The sequence below is a fragment of the Peromyscus leucopus genome, chromosome 1, assembly GCF_004664715.2.
Source record: "Peromyscus leucopus breed LL Stock chromosome 1, UCI_PerLeu_2.1, whole genome shotgun sequence".
In the NCBI taxonomy this organism is placed as follows: domain Eukaryota; kingdom Metazoa; phylum Chordata; class Mammalia; order Rodentia; family Cricetidae; genus Peromyscus; species Peromyscus leucopus.
Window position 1 is genome coordinate 28331309 of NC_051063.1, and position 16906 is coordinate 28348214.

At 41.4% G+C, this 16906-nt stretch overlaps 1 protein-coding gene across 1 annotated transcript; it reads right to left on the bottom strand.

Annotated features, from left to right (window-relative positions):
• Positions 1-2159: 2159 nt before the first annotated feature.
• LOC114701057 (pancreatic triacylglycerol lipase-like) lies at positions 2160-16630 on the bottom strand. Its single transcript, XM_028880985.2, is given in 14 exon segments — positions 2160-2289; positions 4822-4986; positions 5589-5697; positions 6113-6242; positions 8395-8513; positions 9224-9343; positions 9884-10003; positions 11615-11680; positions 11683-11725; positions 12812-12946; positions 13534-13656; positions 14677-14831; positions 15981-16026; positions 16144-16630. Coding segments are annotated over 13 exon segments (1395 nt in total). The 5' UTR covers positions 16144-16630; the 3' UTR covers positions 2160-2225.
• Between the last annotated feature and the right edge of the window lie 276 nt (positions 16631-16906).

Here is a 16906-nt window from a genome sequence, read left to right on the forward strand (position 1 = left end):
TCCATAAATTGTCAAAAGTTTTATGTAGATCCAAATCTGTTGCCTCTCACAATTGGTGAGTAAGGATAATCAGATGCATTTGTCTCCTTAAGTTATAAAACAGTTTACACCATGACCTTTCAGGATTCTCTGAGTTCCCAGGAGAGGCTTTGGTAATTGGAGAGGCTTTGGTAACTGTAGGCATTGGCAAATTGGAAAACCTATTCTAGATACCCAAAGTATTCATCCTTATACTTCTGTTGCTCTAGAACCACTTCTGGCACCAAAATCTGTGTTAGTCAGGGTTTATTAGAATGACATACAGGCTTTGGTCCAGCTAACTCAATAATGACTGCCTATGAATGGAAGGTTTAAGAATCCAGTTGTTGTTCAGTCCACAAGGCCGGATGTCTCAGCTGGTCTTTAGTATAAGCTAGAATCCCAAAAAAGTAGGGTCTAATGCCAATGAAGGGATGGGCTTGCTAGTGAGGGCAAGAACAAGTAGGCAAAAGAGAGAGCTTCCTTCTTCCATGTCCTCTATATATACTGCCAGCAGTCTAGAAGGTGGATTTTCACACCTCAAAAGATTCAGATTAAAGGTTTATTTTCTCACTTATAAGATCTGGATTAGAAGTGGGTCTTCCCACTTCAAATGATTTAATTAAAATCCCTCACAGGTGTGTCCAGTCATTTGGGTTTTAGTTAATTTCAGATGTAGTCAAGTTGGCAACCAAGAATAACTATCACATACACATAGTAGGTAATATATATTAATTTCTTACTTGGTAGAATTTGAGAAGTCCATGTTTATTCCTTACAGCTTCCCTTAGGTGTTCTCTCTCTCTCTCTCTCTCTCTCTCTCTCTCTCTCTCTCTCTCTCTCTCTGCCTCTGTCATGGTCTTTTTTAATGAATGTGTGTATGTATGTACACATGTCTATCTATTTATCTATCTAGCATCTATCTATCTATCTATCATCTATCTATCTATCTATCTATCTATCTATCTATCTATATCTATCTATCTGACATCTATCTATCTATAGTGCTAGAAGAACTGGGGTGGAAAAACCCTCTAGAGCCCTGGGGTTTGGTTACTAGTATGTAAAACAGGAATGGTGACGCTGACCAAACACTGCTGGGTAATATAACAGACCAAGGGAAAGTTGTGGAAAACCCTCTGTTGCTTCCTTCACCATACCACAGAGTTATGATTTCATGTAACCATGTGTATTCAGTACCACAATTACTTTCTGAGCCACTGAAGTCACTTTCAGCAAGTGCTTGTCTGTGGCTGTATATAGAATTGTTTTCCCACAGCAATTTCTGGCCTTCGCTTCATTTTGAATTGACTTTTTTGCAGGGTGAGGGATGGGAATCTGGTTTCCATCTTGGACATACAGATATCCAGTTTCCCTAGCACCACATGAAGAGTCTCTCTTTTCCTTAATGCATACTTTTTTTTTTTTTTACATCTTTCTCAAAAATTAGGTGGCCATAGCAGTCTGTTGGTCTACCTGAATGTTTTTGTGACAGTACCATACTATTTTTGTTTCCATGGTTATATAGTATAACTTGAGATCAGGTATAAGTGAAAAAAACTTTGTAAGATAATGAAGAATTTGTCCCTGGGGATAAGTCCCAAATATGGAGTTTCAGAAGGAATGTGCTAAGAGGTGAGATTGGCATTCTAGGTGAAAGCCAGGTTGAGAAGGACCCAGCAAAACTATATAATAGAAATTCTGGAATTCTGTCCTGGGTCTCTGTGCTTCTGGAAGAAAATAGATGGTTGAGAGGCAGAGGTTCTGGGAGAACCACAGCCAAAGAAGCAAGACCATAGAAAAGAGCAGACATGTGTCAGAGTCCCATCCTTGACTCCTGCTCTTCTGTCATCCTGAGACGCCTGACCAGAGAGTCATGGGGAAAGTGACTAAATCAATCACTGTCATCACAGGGCTACCAAGAGGGAGATTCTTTGAGCCTGAAACTTTGTCTTAAATGAACAGAATCGCATTAATAATAGTAACAGAGGGCATGATGGTGGTATTATTTAAGTGATATTCCTAAACCCAAATGCCACAGCAATAGTTTACAATCATTTATGGCTCTTCACGACAACTGAGAACTTAAGGCTTTATTATCTCATCCAGAAGTTTCCCTAGAAATAATCAACACTGATGACAGAATGTATTGCCTTAATACTAGATTTTATTACAGTGGTACTTAGTGGTCACATGTCAGCAACCTCCTAACACGAAGAGAGTGTGAGCAGGACATCCTCCCTCACGGTTTCTTGACTACAGAAGTTGTACCTGAGGAAAGAAAACACAAAAAGGTCACCTCTTCCTCACACAAGTAGAGATCTGGGCATGAGGACAGCCATGCCTGTCCCTTCACACATCTCCACACCCCTGCTCCAGCCATCTGAGAAGGGTACAGACATTAGGGTATTGAAGGAGACTGAATCACCTCCCAAACTTACAATGTGATTGTAAACTTAGTCTACAAAAGGGCTGTCAGTCACCCCCAAAGAACAAGAAGTGCTCATTTTCCATATTATTCCAGACCACTGTTGACAGTGTTTAACAGAAACTGTGGGAAGTGAAGCCATGATGTTAGGAACTCTAACAGTGTTATGGCTGCATGCTTGACTTTTAAGGAATTGTCATCAAACTACTTTCTAGAACAGTTGCATCATTTTATGTGCCATGAACAGTGCCTGAGAGCCAAGACTCTCCTTGTCTTCAAACACGCTTGGTATTATCAATTTTTAAAAATTTAACTATTTAAATACATTCATGGTGGCTTTCACCAGTTAGTACTTTCTAATGAGTAATAGCACAACTTTTCCTTTGTCTGCCTTTTGCTTTATATTTAAAATACATTTTGGACAAGCATAATTCAATTGTGTATTGATGCTAAAAACCCAGCACAATGATCTGTCTCCCAATCGTGGTGTTTCGACCACTTTCATTTAATATAATTACTGCTCTGGCTGTGTGTAATTCCTCATCGTTCTTTGTGTTTTCTTTGTTGTTGTTGTTGTTTTGTTTTTTGTTCTCTCTGCCTTTCTATGCTCACTTGGAGATTTTTAAAATTTTCATTTGATAATCTTTTGTTAATTTGTTTGCTATACTTCTTTATTTTCACAGTGCTTCCTTTAGAATTGGTAATACACAGACCTAACTTATTACATTAAACTCACCAATGAAAGTATACTAATTCACAGGTACAGGGCCTTGCAACAGTATCTTTCCAGTTCTCTTCTCCTATCCTTCATATCCTTGTTACCATAGCTGTACTTATTCATATTCTATATTCTCCTGCACTCCATCATCAAATGCTGTCCTTATACCATGCCTTCTCCCTCTGTTATCATATGATGTACTTGTACATATACCATGCCCCCACCCTCCATTATCATATGATAGACTTGTACATATACCTCCCATCACCCACCTACTGCTATCAAGATGTGTTATCTTCTGAACTTTTTTGAACAAACTGAATAGGTGTTAATAAGTATAAAAATATCCTTTCTGTCATTCTAACATTCATGCCAACTCAACTGGATGTTAATTCATTGATTACTTTCCTCACTATAGATTGTTCTGTCCTACTGTTTGTGTAGCTTGGAATGTTTGAGTTTAAAATGTCAGGTATTGGATTTTTATCTTGTTACTGCTATACAATTTTACATCTTATTGAAGTGTGTTGTGGGATGTAGTTATTTCAGGCCATTTCAGGTCTTGCTGAATCTAGAAAAAAACAGGACCTTACTAAATACTCCACCTGGTATCAATAAAATGGCAGGCTTCTTCAGTCTGCCTCCTAGAAACACGCGCTAGTCTCAGCCTGGAGAGAAATGGGCACCACTCTAGTTCTCCCGAGTGACTTGTTCCCTGGCCATGGCTGGTTTATTCACGTTATGTGACATCATCAGACTGTGTCAAATATCCAAGGGACTTCCTAGAACTCTGCCATGTCTCTCTGGAGCCCTATCTTCTCTGGTGGGCTGTGCCATAAAATCTAGCTGCTCAAAACCTCAGTTTTTAGGTCCATCTCCTAAACGTTGAGAACCCACCCAACCCTGCTACACCACATCTCAGAAGTCTCTCGGGGCTGTCAGCGAAGGCAATTTTAAGGCTCTACCTGGCTTGGTTTTTGTCTTTGAGGCTTCACTGTCTACTGTTACTTAAAGTTCAGTTTCTTGAAAACTGATGTTCATGGGTTTTGTGTGAAGTTTTGGTCATTTCCTTTGGTATCTGAGGGGCCTCGGACTCCACCTCTGGCAAGAGAAGTAGCCTCACTGCTTTCAGAAGGATGACCAAGCACTTGTCACCAGAAGAAACAGCATTCTGCAGCAGAATGTGGCTGCCACTCACGACCCTGGGGCTGTCACTGGTGCCATCAGTGTGTCTGTTCTCCCCTCCTGGCATCCCTTTGCTCAGGGCAAGTCAGTCTCAGTAAAAATGGAGAACTGATCTCTGGACCTCAGGCTTCACCAAGGAGACCGTGATACAGAACAGTATACATCTGTCTTGCATTAACACGTTTCCGTCAACCTAAGTGGCAATTTGGTGAACCCATGAAGTTTGGGGGTGATGCACACAGGAGTCACACATATAGTATTAACATCTCTGCCAAAGGAAACATTCTTCTCCCTTGTCTATGAATCTATCAAAGTGACATTCCTGACATTCAACACTGTCTCCTAAAAACACAGGATGTCTTAGGAAGCAGAAGTGGCTGGGACATACGTGATCCCCTGTGAGAGATGTGGACTATTTTAGTGTGAATAGACACATTCAGTCCTTCTTATCTTTTTGGTTCTGATTACTCACACTTTGCCATCGTTTCTTTCCACTGTGATCTTTGATGCTCCCACTCTGGGTAGAGTTGGATTGATCACGTTGTTGTACCAAATAAATTTAACCTTTTGCAACTCTCCGACATCCACATCAGAATCGAATTCACTGACATGAGCAGTGCCTGGTTGCAGAGAGCCCCTGAGAAGTTAAGATGTCAACAAAAAATTATATGAACATGCATAAACATGCATAGAATTAACCATACATATAAATACACATATGCATAGTAATATATGCATATGTTTCCAAAAACAGTTCACATTCCATTTTAATCTAAGTTGCTTGATTAAACATTTGTCAATTCCAATGTCTGAAGTAAATTCACACAAGTATTTGAATCTAGTGGTAGATTTTTCTATCAATAACTCAGATTTATTTTAGTCATCTTTAACATGGACTCAAATGTGTCTTTGTCACAATTCTCATAGTTTAATAAATGATGCTATTTATAAAAAAATCTTTTCTTTACTATTGTGTAGAGAGTAATTATTTACTCACTGTCAGTCAAATGTCAGGCAATAAAAATAAACATGAGTGCTTTCTTCAGAAAATATCAGAAAAAATAAAAATATAATTTTGAAATCTATTAATGTGTAGGCTACAAGACAGCTCTCTTTGTTATATGTGATTATATGCTACATACATATAACAGAGAAAAAAACATCAACAATGTACACAAGACATTCATAAAATTCCAAAATTTAAGAAGCACCAAGTGATATTTTAGACATTTTACTCACTTGAAAATTTCATACTGTTTAGAGTTTCCTCCACTTCCAAACAAAGAAACTAAAATGTGTCCAGTGACCTTCTGTCCAGACAGGGTGACAGACACCTGATACCGCCAGCCTGCGTAGGAGGTAATATTTGCACACAGTCAGCTTGGGAAGGAGTGGTACTGAGGACAGGCTCACACACACACAACAACTCAGAATGTGAACAATCCACTGAGTTGTTGGCAGGTCTTCTGGTAGAATGTCACAGTTGTTTTCCTCAGTGTTCAGGATCAGCATTGGAAGTGCAGATGTAGAGAACATTTCCAGAACTGATAAATGAGGGCTTTTTGTTTTGTTTTGTTTTTCAAGCCAAGATAAAAAGTTCATCTTGTTCACATTTTTTGGCTAGGAGTGCATCTCCATGGTAGAATGCTTTACTAGCATCTATCAGACTCTTGGTTTCATACTCAGAACTATCTGCACCCAGAACTATCCACACCTCCCCTAAAGGAAAACAAAACCAAAAATTAATAAAAATAGAAACTTACGTGCAAAGTTACTCTGATCACCAGTGTTCAGATAAAATTTCCGGAATGGCTCTTTTGTTTTCTCAGGATATTTGTCGGCGTAGTGACCCATCTGTGGGCACCCTCCACTTGGGCATGGGAAGCACTTGTCCTGTAAAATCCAGGACATGATGACTGGCAATGTTCTGACTTTTAATAAGGCATCATATTTTTCTACATGTTTATAATTGAGTCAAATCTAATTCTGTCCCTGATCATGATGGGGCAGTAAAAAGTTGTGTCTCAGTGAAAGTTAATAGTGCACCTCATTATCCACAGGTTAAGCCTTCGATTTCATTGTTAGATTACACAAAATATAAAAACCACACCATAAGATAATTGGTATTTAAGTATCTATGTTTCCCCTTTGCCTCTGGAACTTCATTTGTTCTAAGACATTCACTCTCTTGCTAGGTGATTAGAATTTATTTTAGAAAGAACAAGAAATGACAGTGTCTGCCAGGTACAACAGGGTCCATTCAGAGGGTAACAGGCTCAAAACTCAGGCCTGTCTCCATTCCCTTCGCTTCCCTTGGCATGTTCACATTCTCAGAATCTGAGTCTCCCAGTGTGGAAATAAAATGATCCAGCTGTCTGTTAGCCAGGAAGCTGGCATCTAAAGAAGACAGGTACAAGAAAATGCTCTCCTCAATCAGAGATTATGGTAAAAAGCAGAGAGCACAAACAACAGAATTGGAAGGACTGACAGCCCAGTTCCCAGTCTGGAGGGTGGACTGCTCCACAGGAGGGGTCATGGAGGACTTCTTAATGAGAAGATTAGATGACAGGCCCAGAGGAGTCTCAGGTCTGGATACCAGCAAACTAATGAGAGATTAGGAAAGCCAGGGAGAGATGTGCTAGGCATTCTAGGACGCCTCCCAAGAAGAGTACCAAAGTCCCAGACTTCATCTCCAAGTGTGTTCATCCATAAGACAGACAGGGATGTGGCCTGGATTCTGAAGGAACTAGGAGCCTGTGCACCCAGGGACCACAGCCATCCATCTGCCAAGGACACATTTAATTGGGTCATCAATAGGTTGACTTGGGCCCATACCCAATCGAATGGAAGCATTCCATTTTGTTGCATGGAACCTAAACATTTTTTGGATCATTTGTTTACAGGAAGACAAAGTTAAAAATCAAACCGGGGGAGGTGCTCAGCTTTTACTGTATAGAAAACATATGTGAACAAGATACATACCCCTCTCCCATACTGTGATTATTATGTTTTTGTTGTTCTTGTTCTGGGCCAAGCACTTAACATGTGACTAATTGCTTTACCAAGGGCATTGAGTATGACATCATCACATTTCTAGATGAAGAAAACTGTCTTAGGGAAATGAAATACTTTGCCCAATGTCATTTAAGTCCTCATTCTTAATTACTAAGGTATATCTCTCTAGTACTTGTGACTTACATGGAATATTGACTACTTGAAATTTTCTTTGTTGGATGGAAGTGGTTAATTTTGTTTATTAAAAAAAAACTATAATGAAAAGTCAACTTTCCAAAACCTAAGTCAATAGAAATGTCACGTTCAAGATTACACTGAAGAAGTCAACCTGGATACAAAGCATGAGAAGACTTAAAAACTACTGATGAACATATGATTGCAACGATGCATCCATATGTCCATAATTAAGTAGTGTAAAGATTAGCTTTAAGATCTGGGTGGTGGTGGCACACACCTTTAATCCCAGCACTCGGGAGGCAGAGGCAGGCAGATCTCTGTGAGTTCAAGGCCAGCCTAAGCTACAGAGTGAGTTCCAGGAAAGGCACAAAGCTACACAGAGGAAATCCTGTCTCTAAAAACAAAACAAAACAACAACAACAAAGATCAGCTTTAAATAAAATCTTCCATGCTCATCAGCATCCTCTAGACATGGCTCTCAGATAGCTACAAACTAGCATTTTATGTGTTTCTTTAGGATTCTCTATCCCCCAACAAGATTGAACATTTAACTGAAACAGAGAAATATTAGAGATATGTTAAGTAAGACATTTCCACTTACAAGCCCATTGTTCTAAATCCCTGCTTTTTTGCTACTAAAATGCATATGCATGAGTTAATATAACAAATACACAATTATAAATGGTCAGTGACTGATATCATAACAGTGAGTCATACCTATAAAGAGAATCACAAATTCAAATAGGGGTCCAGAGACAGAGCTCTTGGCATACTCATGACTGGATCTCCAGCAATGAGGGGTAACAAAATAACGCATCAAATGAAATCCACAGAGAAGAGGGAAGCTTCTTACCGCAGCGAAGACACTGTAAGAGGTACAGGAGAATCCGGCGAAGCCAGTTGGGTTGACAATGCTGTCGGAGTAATACTTGTAGCTTCTCAGGTGGTTACAGGCAGCAAAGTTACGACTCCCTGTGGAGTCAGGCGTAACGTCAGTGTCAGACTTTACATTATGATGAGAACATAGAGCTAATAAATGGGTGTCTAGTCAGGGCAAACTCATGGAGGTCACAACACAGAAGAGTTTGTGAAGTATATGTAGGATGTGACACAGAAATTAAAACACTTTAGAATCATAATAGTTATTAAGCAAAATGGAAAAGCAACTTAGGAAGGGAAAGTCTGGTCCATATAGACATATAGATATGTAATATGTTCCCTGAATTGGGTCCCTGAGAACTGAATTGCAAGGACTGGAGAGCCAGATCAGCTGTAAAGAACATGTGCTGCTTCTACAGAGGACCCAGGTTCAGTAACCGGTACCCACGTGGTGGCTCACAAGCACCTATAACTCCAGTCCCAGAGCATCTGAATTTTTATGCCTCCCACATGCACCAGGGAGCCACATATGTGATGCCCTTAAATACATGCAGACCAAATACCTGCAAAAAATAAGTTGTTTTTTTTTTTAAAGAAAGGAAAAATTTGGGTTGCAAATACAACCTCTGCCTGAGTTTCCCATGCTCACTTGTCACAGTGGAACTCACATCTCAGGGACACAACAGAAGCTCCTTTGGTATAAAACATATGGGATCTGTACAATTCCAAAGTGGCTAGCAAGTTTAATGACGAGAAACATGAACTTTCACAGTGGAAATCTCTGTGCGCACAATGGTTTTTACCTTCCCAGATTCCATCGATGTCAACAATTTGGGAAAGAATATTCTTCTGACATCCTGGCATTTCTACTCCTCCATTTGGAAAGAAATCTAGGTGACCCACAGTTTGGCTCATTCCAAATCCTGAAGATTTTTAAAAATAATGAAAAGTTTCTATTACTGTGTGATCAAGGCACTGTCAAACATTCTAATAACGAGATTAAGATCCTCCAGGAGACAAACTGGAGGATGTAGATGTAACCAACAGTCTTATTAAATAAGAAACACAGAGCCAATGTAAAAGAGAAAGCTGAGAGGTCAGAGTTCAGAGCTAAAATCTCACCCTTCCTTCTGCGGTGTCCCAGCTTCCCGAAAGAGAGTTATATCCTGTCTGTCCGTCTTTTTATAGTATTTTGTTCTGCCTTCTCATTGGTTGTAAACCCAAACACGTGACTGCCTCATCACTGTCTGTATGTACAGCCCCCCAGGTCTTAAAGGCATATGTCTCCAATGTTGGCTGTATCCCTGAACACACAGAGATCTATGGGATTAAAGGCGTGCGCCACCACCGCCACACTCTGTCTATGGCTCTAATAGCTCTGACCCCCGGGTAACTTTATTTATTAACATACAATCAGAATCACATTTCAGTACAATTAGAATACCACCACAGGAGGAGCTCACCTAAGTTGGGCACAATGGGGGCAGCATCTGTGTGAATTGCATCCACAAACTGAGCATCACTGGGGTCCAGTCGGACTTCTTCAGGTGTACCCTGGAAGTAAGGTTCGGCTGGGTCCAACCCTGGAGCAAATAGGATGCGTCTTCAGTTACATCAATGTGCGAAGTCACCTTCTCCACCAAGAATTTTTTACTATGCTGAGGTGTGCGTGGAGAGAGGTGACACATTCCCTAGCTGTACCAGGATTTGCCTCTGCTCGTGGATATTTAGCTCCCTCAAGAACCCTGCTCACCAGCAGCAGTTCCCATCAAATGGCTGACCCTAGCAATCACTGAAATAAAGGTTCTTTAGGCTAAAGATTTCCACCAGATTCTAATCTTCCAGGAAGGCAGAGGCTTTCTGAGATTCAGTCCATGGTCTGTCATGGTACAGCACCTGGCAGAACAGGTCATGGTAACTAATTGTAAATGGGAAAGAATGTTCTGGAAGAATGCTTTTTAAATAAGCCAATGAAGATTCTAGATGTGTCCATTGATCCAAATACAACTAGCTGTAAATAGATGAATCTCTCCCAACCGCCTGTTCCCGAAAACCAGTTAGAGGCTTAATAATATTTACAAACTATTTGGTCTATAGCTCAGGCTTATTGCCAGCTAGCTCTGACACCTTAAATTAACCCATTTCTATTTATCTAATTTTGCCACGTTGCTGTGGCATTATTGGTCTGCTGGCATCTTGTTCCTTGGGCAGCTGGAAGGCATATCCCTGACTCTGCCTTTCTTCTCCCCCATCTCTCTTGGATTTCCCGCCCCCTAGACACACAGAGGAAACAAGATGAGAATGTCTAACTGAGAAAAAGGTACCAAGCCATGTGGCTAAACATAGGTAAGAATTATGAGTTAATTTAAGTGTATGAGCTAGTTAGTAACAAGCCTGAGCTACTCGCTGAGGATTTATAATATTAATTTATTATTGTAATATTAAGGCTCTGAGTCACTTATTTGGGAAGCACTATGAGATATTTGAGAACAGGCAGGCAAGAAAGAAACTTCCACCCACAACCAACTTTTCCAGAGTATAGAACAAGAGAATTGCCAGGTCAGTACAGAAAGGCGGAAGACAGAGCAGGAAACTGGTTGCTCCCTGAAGTAGCCATGTCTCAGATCAGGACAGCAATGTCTTCCTTGTCAGGTTGCGTGAGCCTGTGGACCACTGCACAGTGCAACCAGCCTGCAGTTGCAGACGGCATTTGGAATCTGATTAGCAGGGCCCAGAGCTGGAAGTCCAGACAGCCTGGCCATCTGTCTCCTCCCCCAGCAATGGGCTGCAGTAGTCAAGGCTGAGGGTTTGTTATCGACTAGTAATAAAACAGAGTTCAATTGATTATACACAAATGCTATGGATCTAAGTCTACTGTTATTTATGATATTTATTATAGAAACTGGTTTTTTTTTAATATTTGAAAATGGGGAAATAGGCATAATGCTTCTGGGTATTCTTAATTCATGTTTAGTTATATGTAATATATTTAAATATTAAACACTGGGATGATAAGCAAAGATTGAAAGTGAGAAAACAGCTCACCATGTCACGGGTGACTGAGATGTGATCACCTGGCACAATTCAGAAAGGTTGAAAGTTCAGAGCAGACCCACCAAAGTCCTCTCCTGTGCCTCCCTGCGGTCCCCACAGAGAGTACAGTCTAATCATCTAGCATTTGCTGTTGGACTAACCTGTAATTCTCCCTATGGCTCCGAATGTCCTCTTGCCGGCCTCCCCAGCAATGTGGGAACCCAGCTGTGGCCAATGAGGTGGACGTTGTTAAGAGAGTAGCCAAGTTGAGACTGTCGAAAGGATAGCCTCATTAAAATGTTTTCAAGTAATACAAAATGCCAGATGGTCAAAAAGGGGTGCTCTAAACTTTGGTTTCTAAGAAGACGCCACCTCCCCTCAGAGCATCCCCACCATCACTATGAAGGAATGGAAATGAGTTAGTGTATTCTCCCACTGCTGAGAGAAAACCCCTGAAGGACATATGAGTCATTATCAGAGATGGTGAAGCAAGTATTCAGATCAGAAATCCATTAGGCAATTACTCAGGCACATTTGAATTTGACATTTTTTAAGACTTTCCTATGCCCCAGTCAGACCATCTTATTGCCATTGGCTTCTGTTCAATAAAATAAACGAAAATCGGGGAGGTAGTTCAGCCAGTGCAGCACAAGGACCCAAATTAGGATCCCCAACACCCATGTGAAAATGGACGCCTGCCATTTCCGTGCTAGAGAGGCCTAGACAGGCAGGTCCTTAGAACTCAGTCCTTCTGGTGTAGCAGAACTGGTGGGTTCCTGTTCAGGGGAAGACTGTGTCAAAGAATAGGGTGTGTGGCAATCCAGGAAGACACTCCTCACACATACGCACAAGCAAGTGTGCACACCCACATGAGCATATATACCACACAGACATTCACACACACACACAATGAATAAATAAATAAATAAATAAAAACAAAAAATAAACATAAGTGTGTGCCTGATCTCAGCATATCAAATTTTATAATGAAGGACAAAATTAAAGCAAACCCTGGCAGTTTGGTGCTATAATTCATCAGATGAGTGGTTACTTAATATGAGCAGCCCAGGGTTCACGCTCAGAACTAAACTAAACTAAAAATACTAACAAAATTCAAGAGATATCACCTACCTAGTTGCTTAAGTTCATTTAATTAAAAATAAAAACTAGTTATTGAATTAAATAGCTTATTAATGAAGCCTGAATCAAGATGGGGTGTCATCTTTAATCAAAGAGGGAGTACTGTCTTGTTTAAATTTGTCCTTATCAATTATAAGGACATACCTACTGATTTTGTCATGGAGGGATAATCCACACAGCATTGTCTAAGGGGTTTTACATGACCCCAGACCAGTTACCTGAAGAAAGTTAGCCAAATATGCCACTTCTGCCCCCACAACCCGAACATTCTGGGTGGCCTGGGTATATGTAGTTCGGGAGCCACCTTTCCAGTCCACACAGATGCAGTTCACACTCTCCACTTGGAACATTTTCTGATGGAAAAGACACAATTGGTAGTTAAACAATCCAGGTTCTTCATTCACTGTTGAGTAACATATTTGATGATTTGGTAAACTCTTGTCTTAACCTGCACCATAGCTACGACATTAATCCCAAAGCTATGACCAGAATCCTAGTCTCTAATGAGTAGGGAGTTCTTCCTCAAGTCCAGCACTGGCTCCAGACCAGGTGTAGCCCCGTGTGGGAACTGGATTCTTGGGATTTCTACTGCAGCAGACTCATGAACATTTGGTATGGAGAAAAATATTGGACATTAAAGGGTCCATGCTTAACTGGAATGCTCCCACATGACAGATTCTTTCGTTAAAAGTCTGAAATATCTCTGCATTAGTTACTAAGTAACATGTCCTGGAGCCACTACATACCTCTATACCCCATATCCCAACTGTCCTTGTACCCTTGTACCCACCACTACCTCCTCCATCCCCACCCCCTACCCCCAGCTCCAGGCTCAGGCAGTGTCAGACTCCAGTGTGGTGGTGACCAGCATTTGTCCTTAGTTGGAGCCAGTGTCCTGCTGGTCTCTAACACACTTCCTCAGGAAAGTATCCCAGCTCACCCTGCACATGTCGGCTAGCCAGTTTTCTTCTCCCTTGTCGATGAATCCATGGATAATAAAGCGGGTTTTTCTGTTTGTGTTGAAATTGGAGTTCCTGATACTTGATGCATCTGCAGTGATTTGCTGTTTGGGATAGGAGAGTGTTTTGGGTCAAGTTTTTTTAGTAGCTTCTAGGATCATTTATATGTGGATAGAGATGGCAGGCAGGATTCTATAAAGCCCACATAGGCTAGCCGTTCACAGTCACCCCAAGTTGATGTTGCCTGGTTGTGCTATTTGACTCAGACAATATGCCCCCCACAGTGTTTGCCATTAAGATCTTTAATGGGAGTCTTTGTACATATGCCTGTCTATGTATGTTTATAATATTCCTTCAGGTATGTTGGAGTAGCAGCTCAATAAATCCAGTGTAAGTCGGAAATAGTATAAGTGTGTTTTGTTTTGTTTTTGGCAGGGTCTCATGTAGACCAAGTGGCTTCAACTCACTAAGTGGATGAGGGTGGCTTTGAACTCCTGAACTAGGCTCTACCTTTCAAGTGCTAGGATTAAAGGCACTACCATACCTGGCTGGAAAGTATTATACTTTGGAAATGTATGGTAAATACCTAACCTAGCTTTTGTCTCACTTCCCCACACACAGAGCTATCAGCCATTTGCCTTCACGATGGGTGCAAAGCTGGAACCATGGCTCATTGCTGCTCCTTCCTTGGCTACAGTTCAGCATATTGCTAGTCCAGAAGCTTCTGCATGAGACTACCACTTCCCAACCAAGTCCTGTTAACTTGAACCATCTTAACTGGATTCCTTGTGTGTCTGTACTATATTAGGGAATCTTATTTAAAGTACACAAATACAATATAGCATATTCTTTATTATACTACGCATCAGTATGCATATTGTATAAACATGTAGAATCTATCCCTGTATATTTTAGATGATACACTGGAGATAGGACATGAATAATAAGAATTGAATGGCCATTTATAAATTAAGTTTTTTTAAGAGTACTTAATCTAACTGCTCTAAGAGGTGAAAAAGACACAAACTCCACTGTCTCCTGTATTTTCATTAGAAAGCTTGGATATTCATATGAATTACATAAAGCATGTGGAACTTAGTCCTGAAAACAATAGCTATTCCTACCTGGTAGTTGTTTTGGTTCTCATTGGTGTACAGGAGAAAGCGGGTGTTGATCTTTGATGGGCTCCAGGGCAGCGCTTTCAGGGGTCTGTCTATAGTTCCCGACCATGGAGCATCATTGCTGAAGCAGCCAAGATTTTCGTAGCAGACTTCTTCTCCTGAAATCATCCACAAACATTTCAAAGATGTTTCTTAAACCTTTTTAATGTTCAATCAACCAATGCAAGTTGAATTGCATCTTGTGGCAGATTCTCTTCCCCTGCTTTCTCAAACACCCTCTAGCTCATACTCACAAAGCAGCTGTCGGAGACAACATCTCTGCCTCTGAGACCACTTCCCTCAGATTTCTGCTCAGTGTCAGTCAAGGACTTATTTTAGCTGTTTGACCCAGGTGCTATCTTTGGTCATTGGTGCCTAGACTTGTGGTGGCCCTTTGTCCCAGGAAGTGGTGGTAGGCATGATTGTGGTTGGTGGTAGGCATGTTTGTGGAGGCTCTCAACTCTGAGTAGCTAGCCACCTTTTATCTTTATGCTCTAGGTGAAGAATTTTAAGTTTTATGCAAGGGCCAAACTTTGTGTCTTCATCTTGGCTGAAGATGTGGATGTCTGACTTGTGTTTGAGGACTGTTCCTGGATTTCTGTGATGTGGAAGGTACTCACAAACACAGAAAACACCAGTGCTCTGACAGCTGTCTTCTGGCATGCTACTCCATGAAGGGACAGCTTAAAGAAGAGTTCTGGAGTATCGCGAAGCCGAGGTTAGCGGGAGAGTAAGAGCAGCAGTGTTGTGAAGGCTGTATTTCTCTAAATTTTACTATGTGCCAGATGCTGAACATGATGATTTGCTCTAACTGAAGCCTCACAGTCATCCACAAGCAGGATATCATCATACCTACTCAAGCACAAATATCCTCAAACTCGGAGGGCGTCAGGGTTTGCTCAGTATTATAGAGTTGTCTGTGATAGTTAGGTTCAGATGCCTACGTTGGCCTCAGAGGGGCCAGGTGCAGAAAATAAATATTCCAGTTAAACCGGAAGATCAGATTAACATTGCGTTTTTAGCGCAATGCCGTGTATGATTTGTCTGCACTATTACTTGTCTGAAAATAAAATGAGCATTGGGAATTGTACCTCACAATACTCAAAGATCTATGCTTTTAACCCCATGATAAACTCGATTTGTTGTTTAATCCTACATTTCCATTAACTAAGTCCTCATTCTCATTAAGGTTTGAGCCCAGCTGTCATTGACTTCTGGGAAGAACCATACAACAAGCCTCTCCCATCTCCACACACATCCTTTCTTACCAGCTACGGCTCCCAGCAGTACTGCGAAGGTCCACAGCGGCAGCATCTGCACAGAAGGAAAAGCAGGGCTGAGTCTGAGGAAGTCAGGGTTTGAAAGACTGACATAATCCCGTTCACTCAGTGCAATCTAACAAATTGTCTCAAAATCGTGTTTCTGACTCACCGTGGCGGATCCGTCAGGTTCCACGGACAACGAGGGAACACTGAGATGTCCTTTTATAGGAGAGCCGTATCTTTCCACGCAGTGTCATGGAAACGTGGCACGAGAAGGGAGAGGTTCCAAGGACATATTTCTAATTTTAATCACAGATAAGCCCAGGTTGGTAGAGTAGGTTGTGTTCCAAGGTGTTCGTGGGAAGACGAGAAAGTGCTAGATATGGAATGTTCTCGACCGGTGTGTTCATGTACTGCCAAGAACCACCGTCTGTTCACACTCCTGTGAACGACTCCTGCTCCTCTCTCCCTCCTTCGCTCACCATTCTCTCCAGATCTGTGGACTGTGAACTCCTTGACAACAGCTGTCTTGAAGACCAACTCTGCCCGCCACACAGCTCATGCAGCCTCTGAGTGACCCTGACTTCCCCTTGATCACAGTGACACAGAAAAAAGTCTTCAAGAGCATGTAGATGAAATAAAAGTGGGGAATGCTTTATGTTACAAGTCCACACTGCTGACGAATTAACAGGAGGGCACATATTGTGTGCACACCTGGGACCCCGGCACAGGGGGTACTGATTTAAGAGGACTGTGAGTTTCAGGCTAGCCTGACACACACACACACACACACACACACACACACACACCCCATTTCAAAACAAGAGCAGCTCAGGAGATAAAGGTGCTGTTGCACAAACTTGCGTGAACTGGATCCCCAGAAGCCGCGTGGCAGAAAGAGAGAAGCAACTACCCAAAGCTGTCCTCTGACC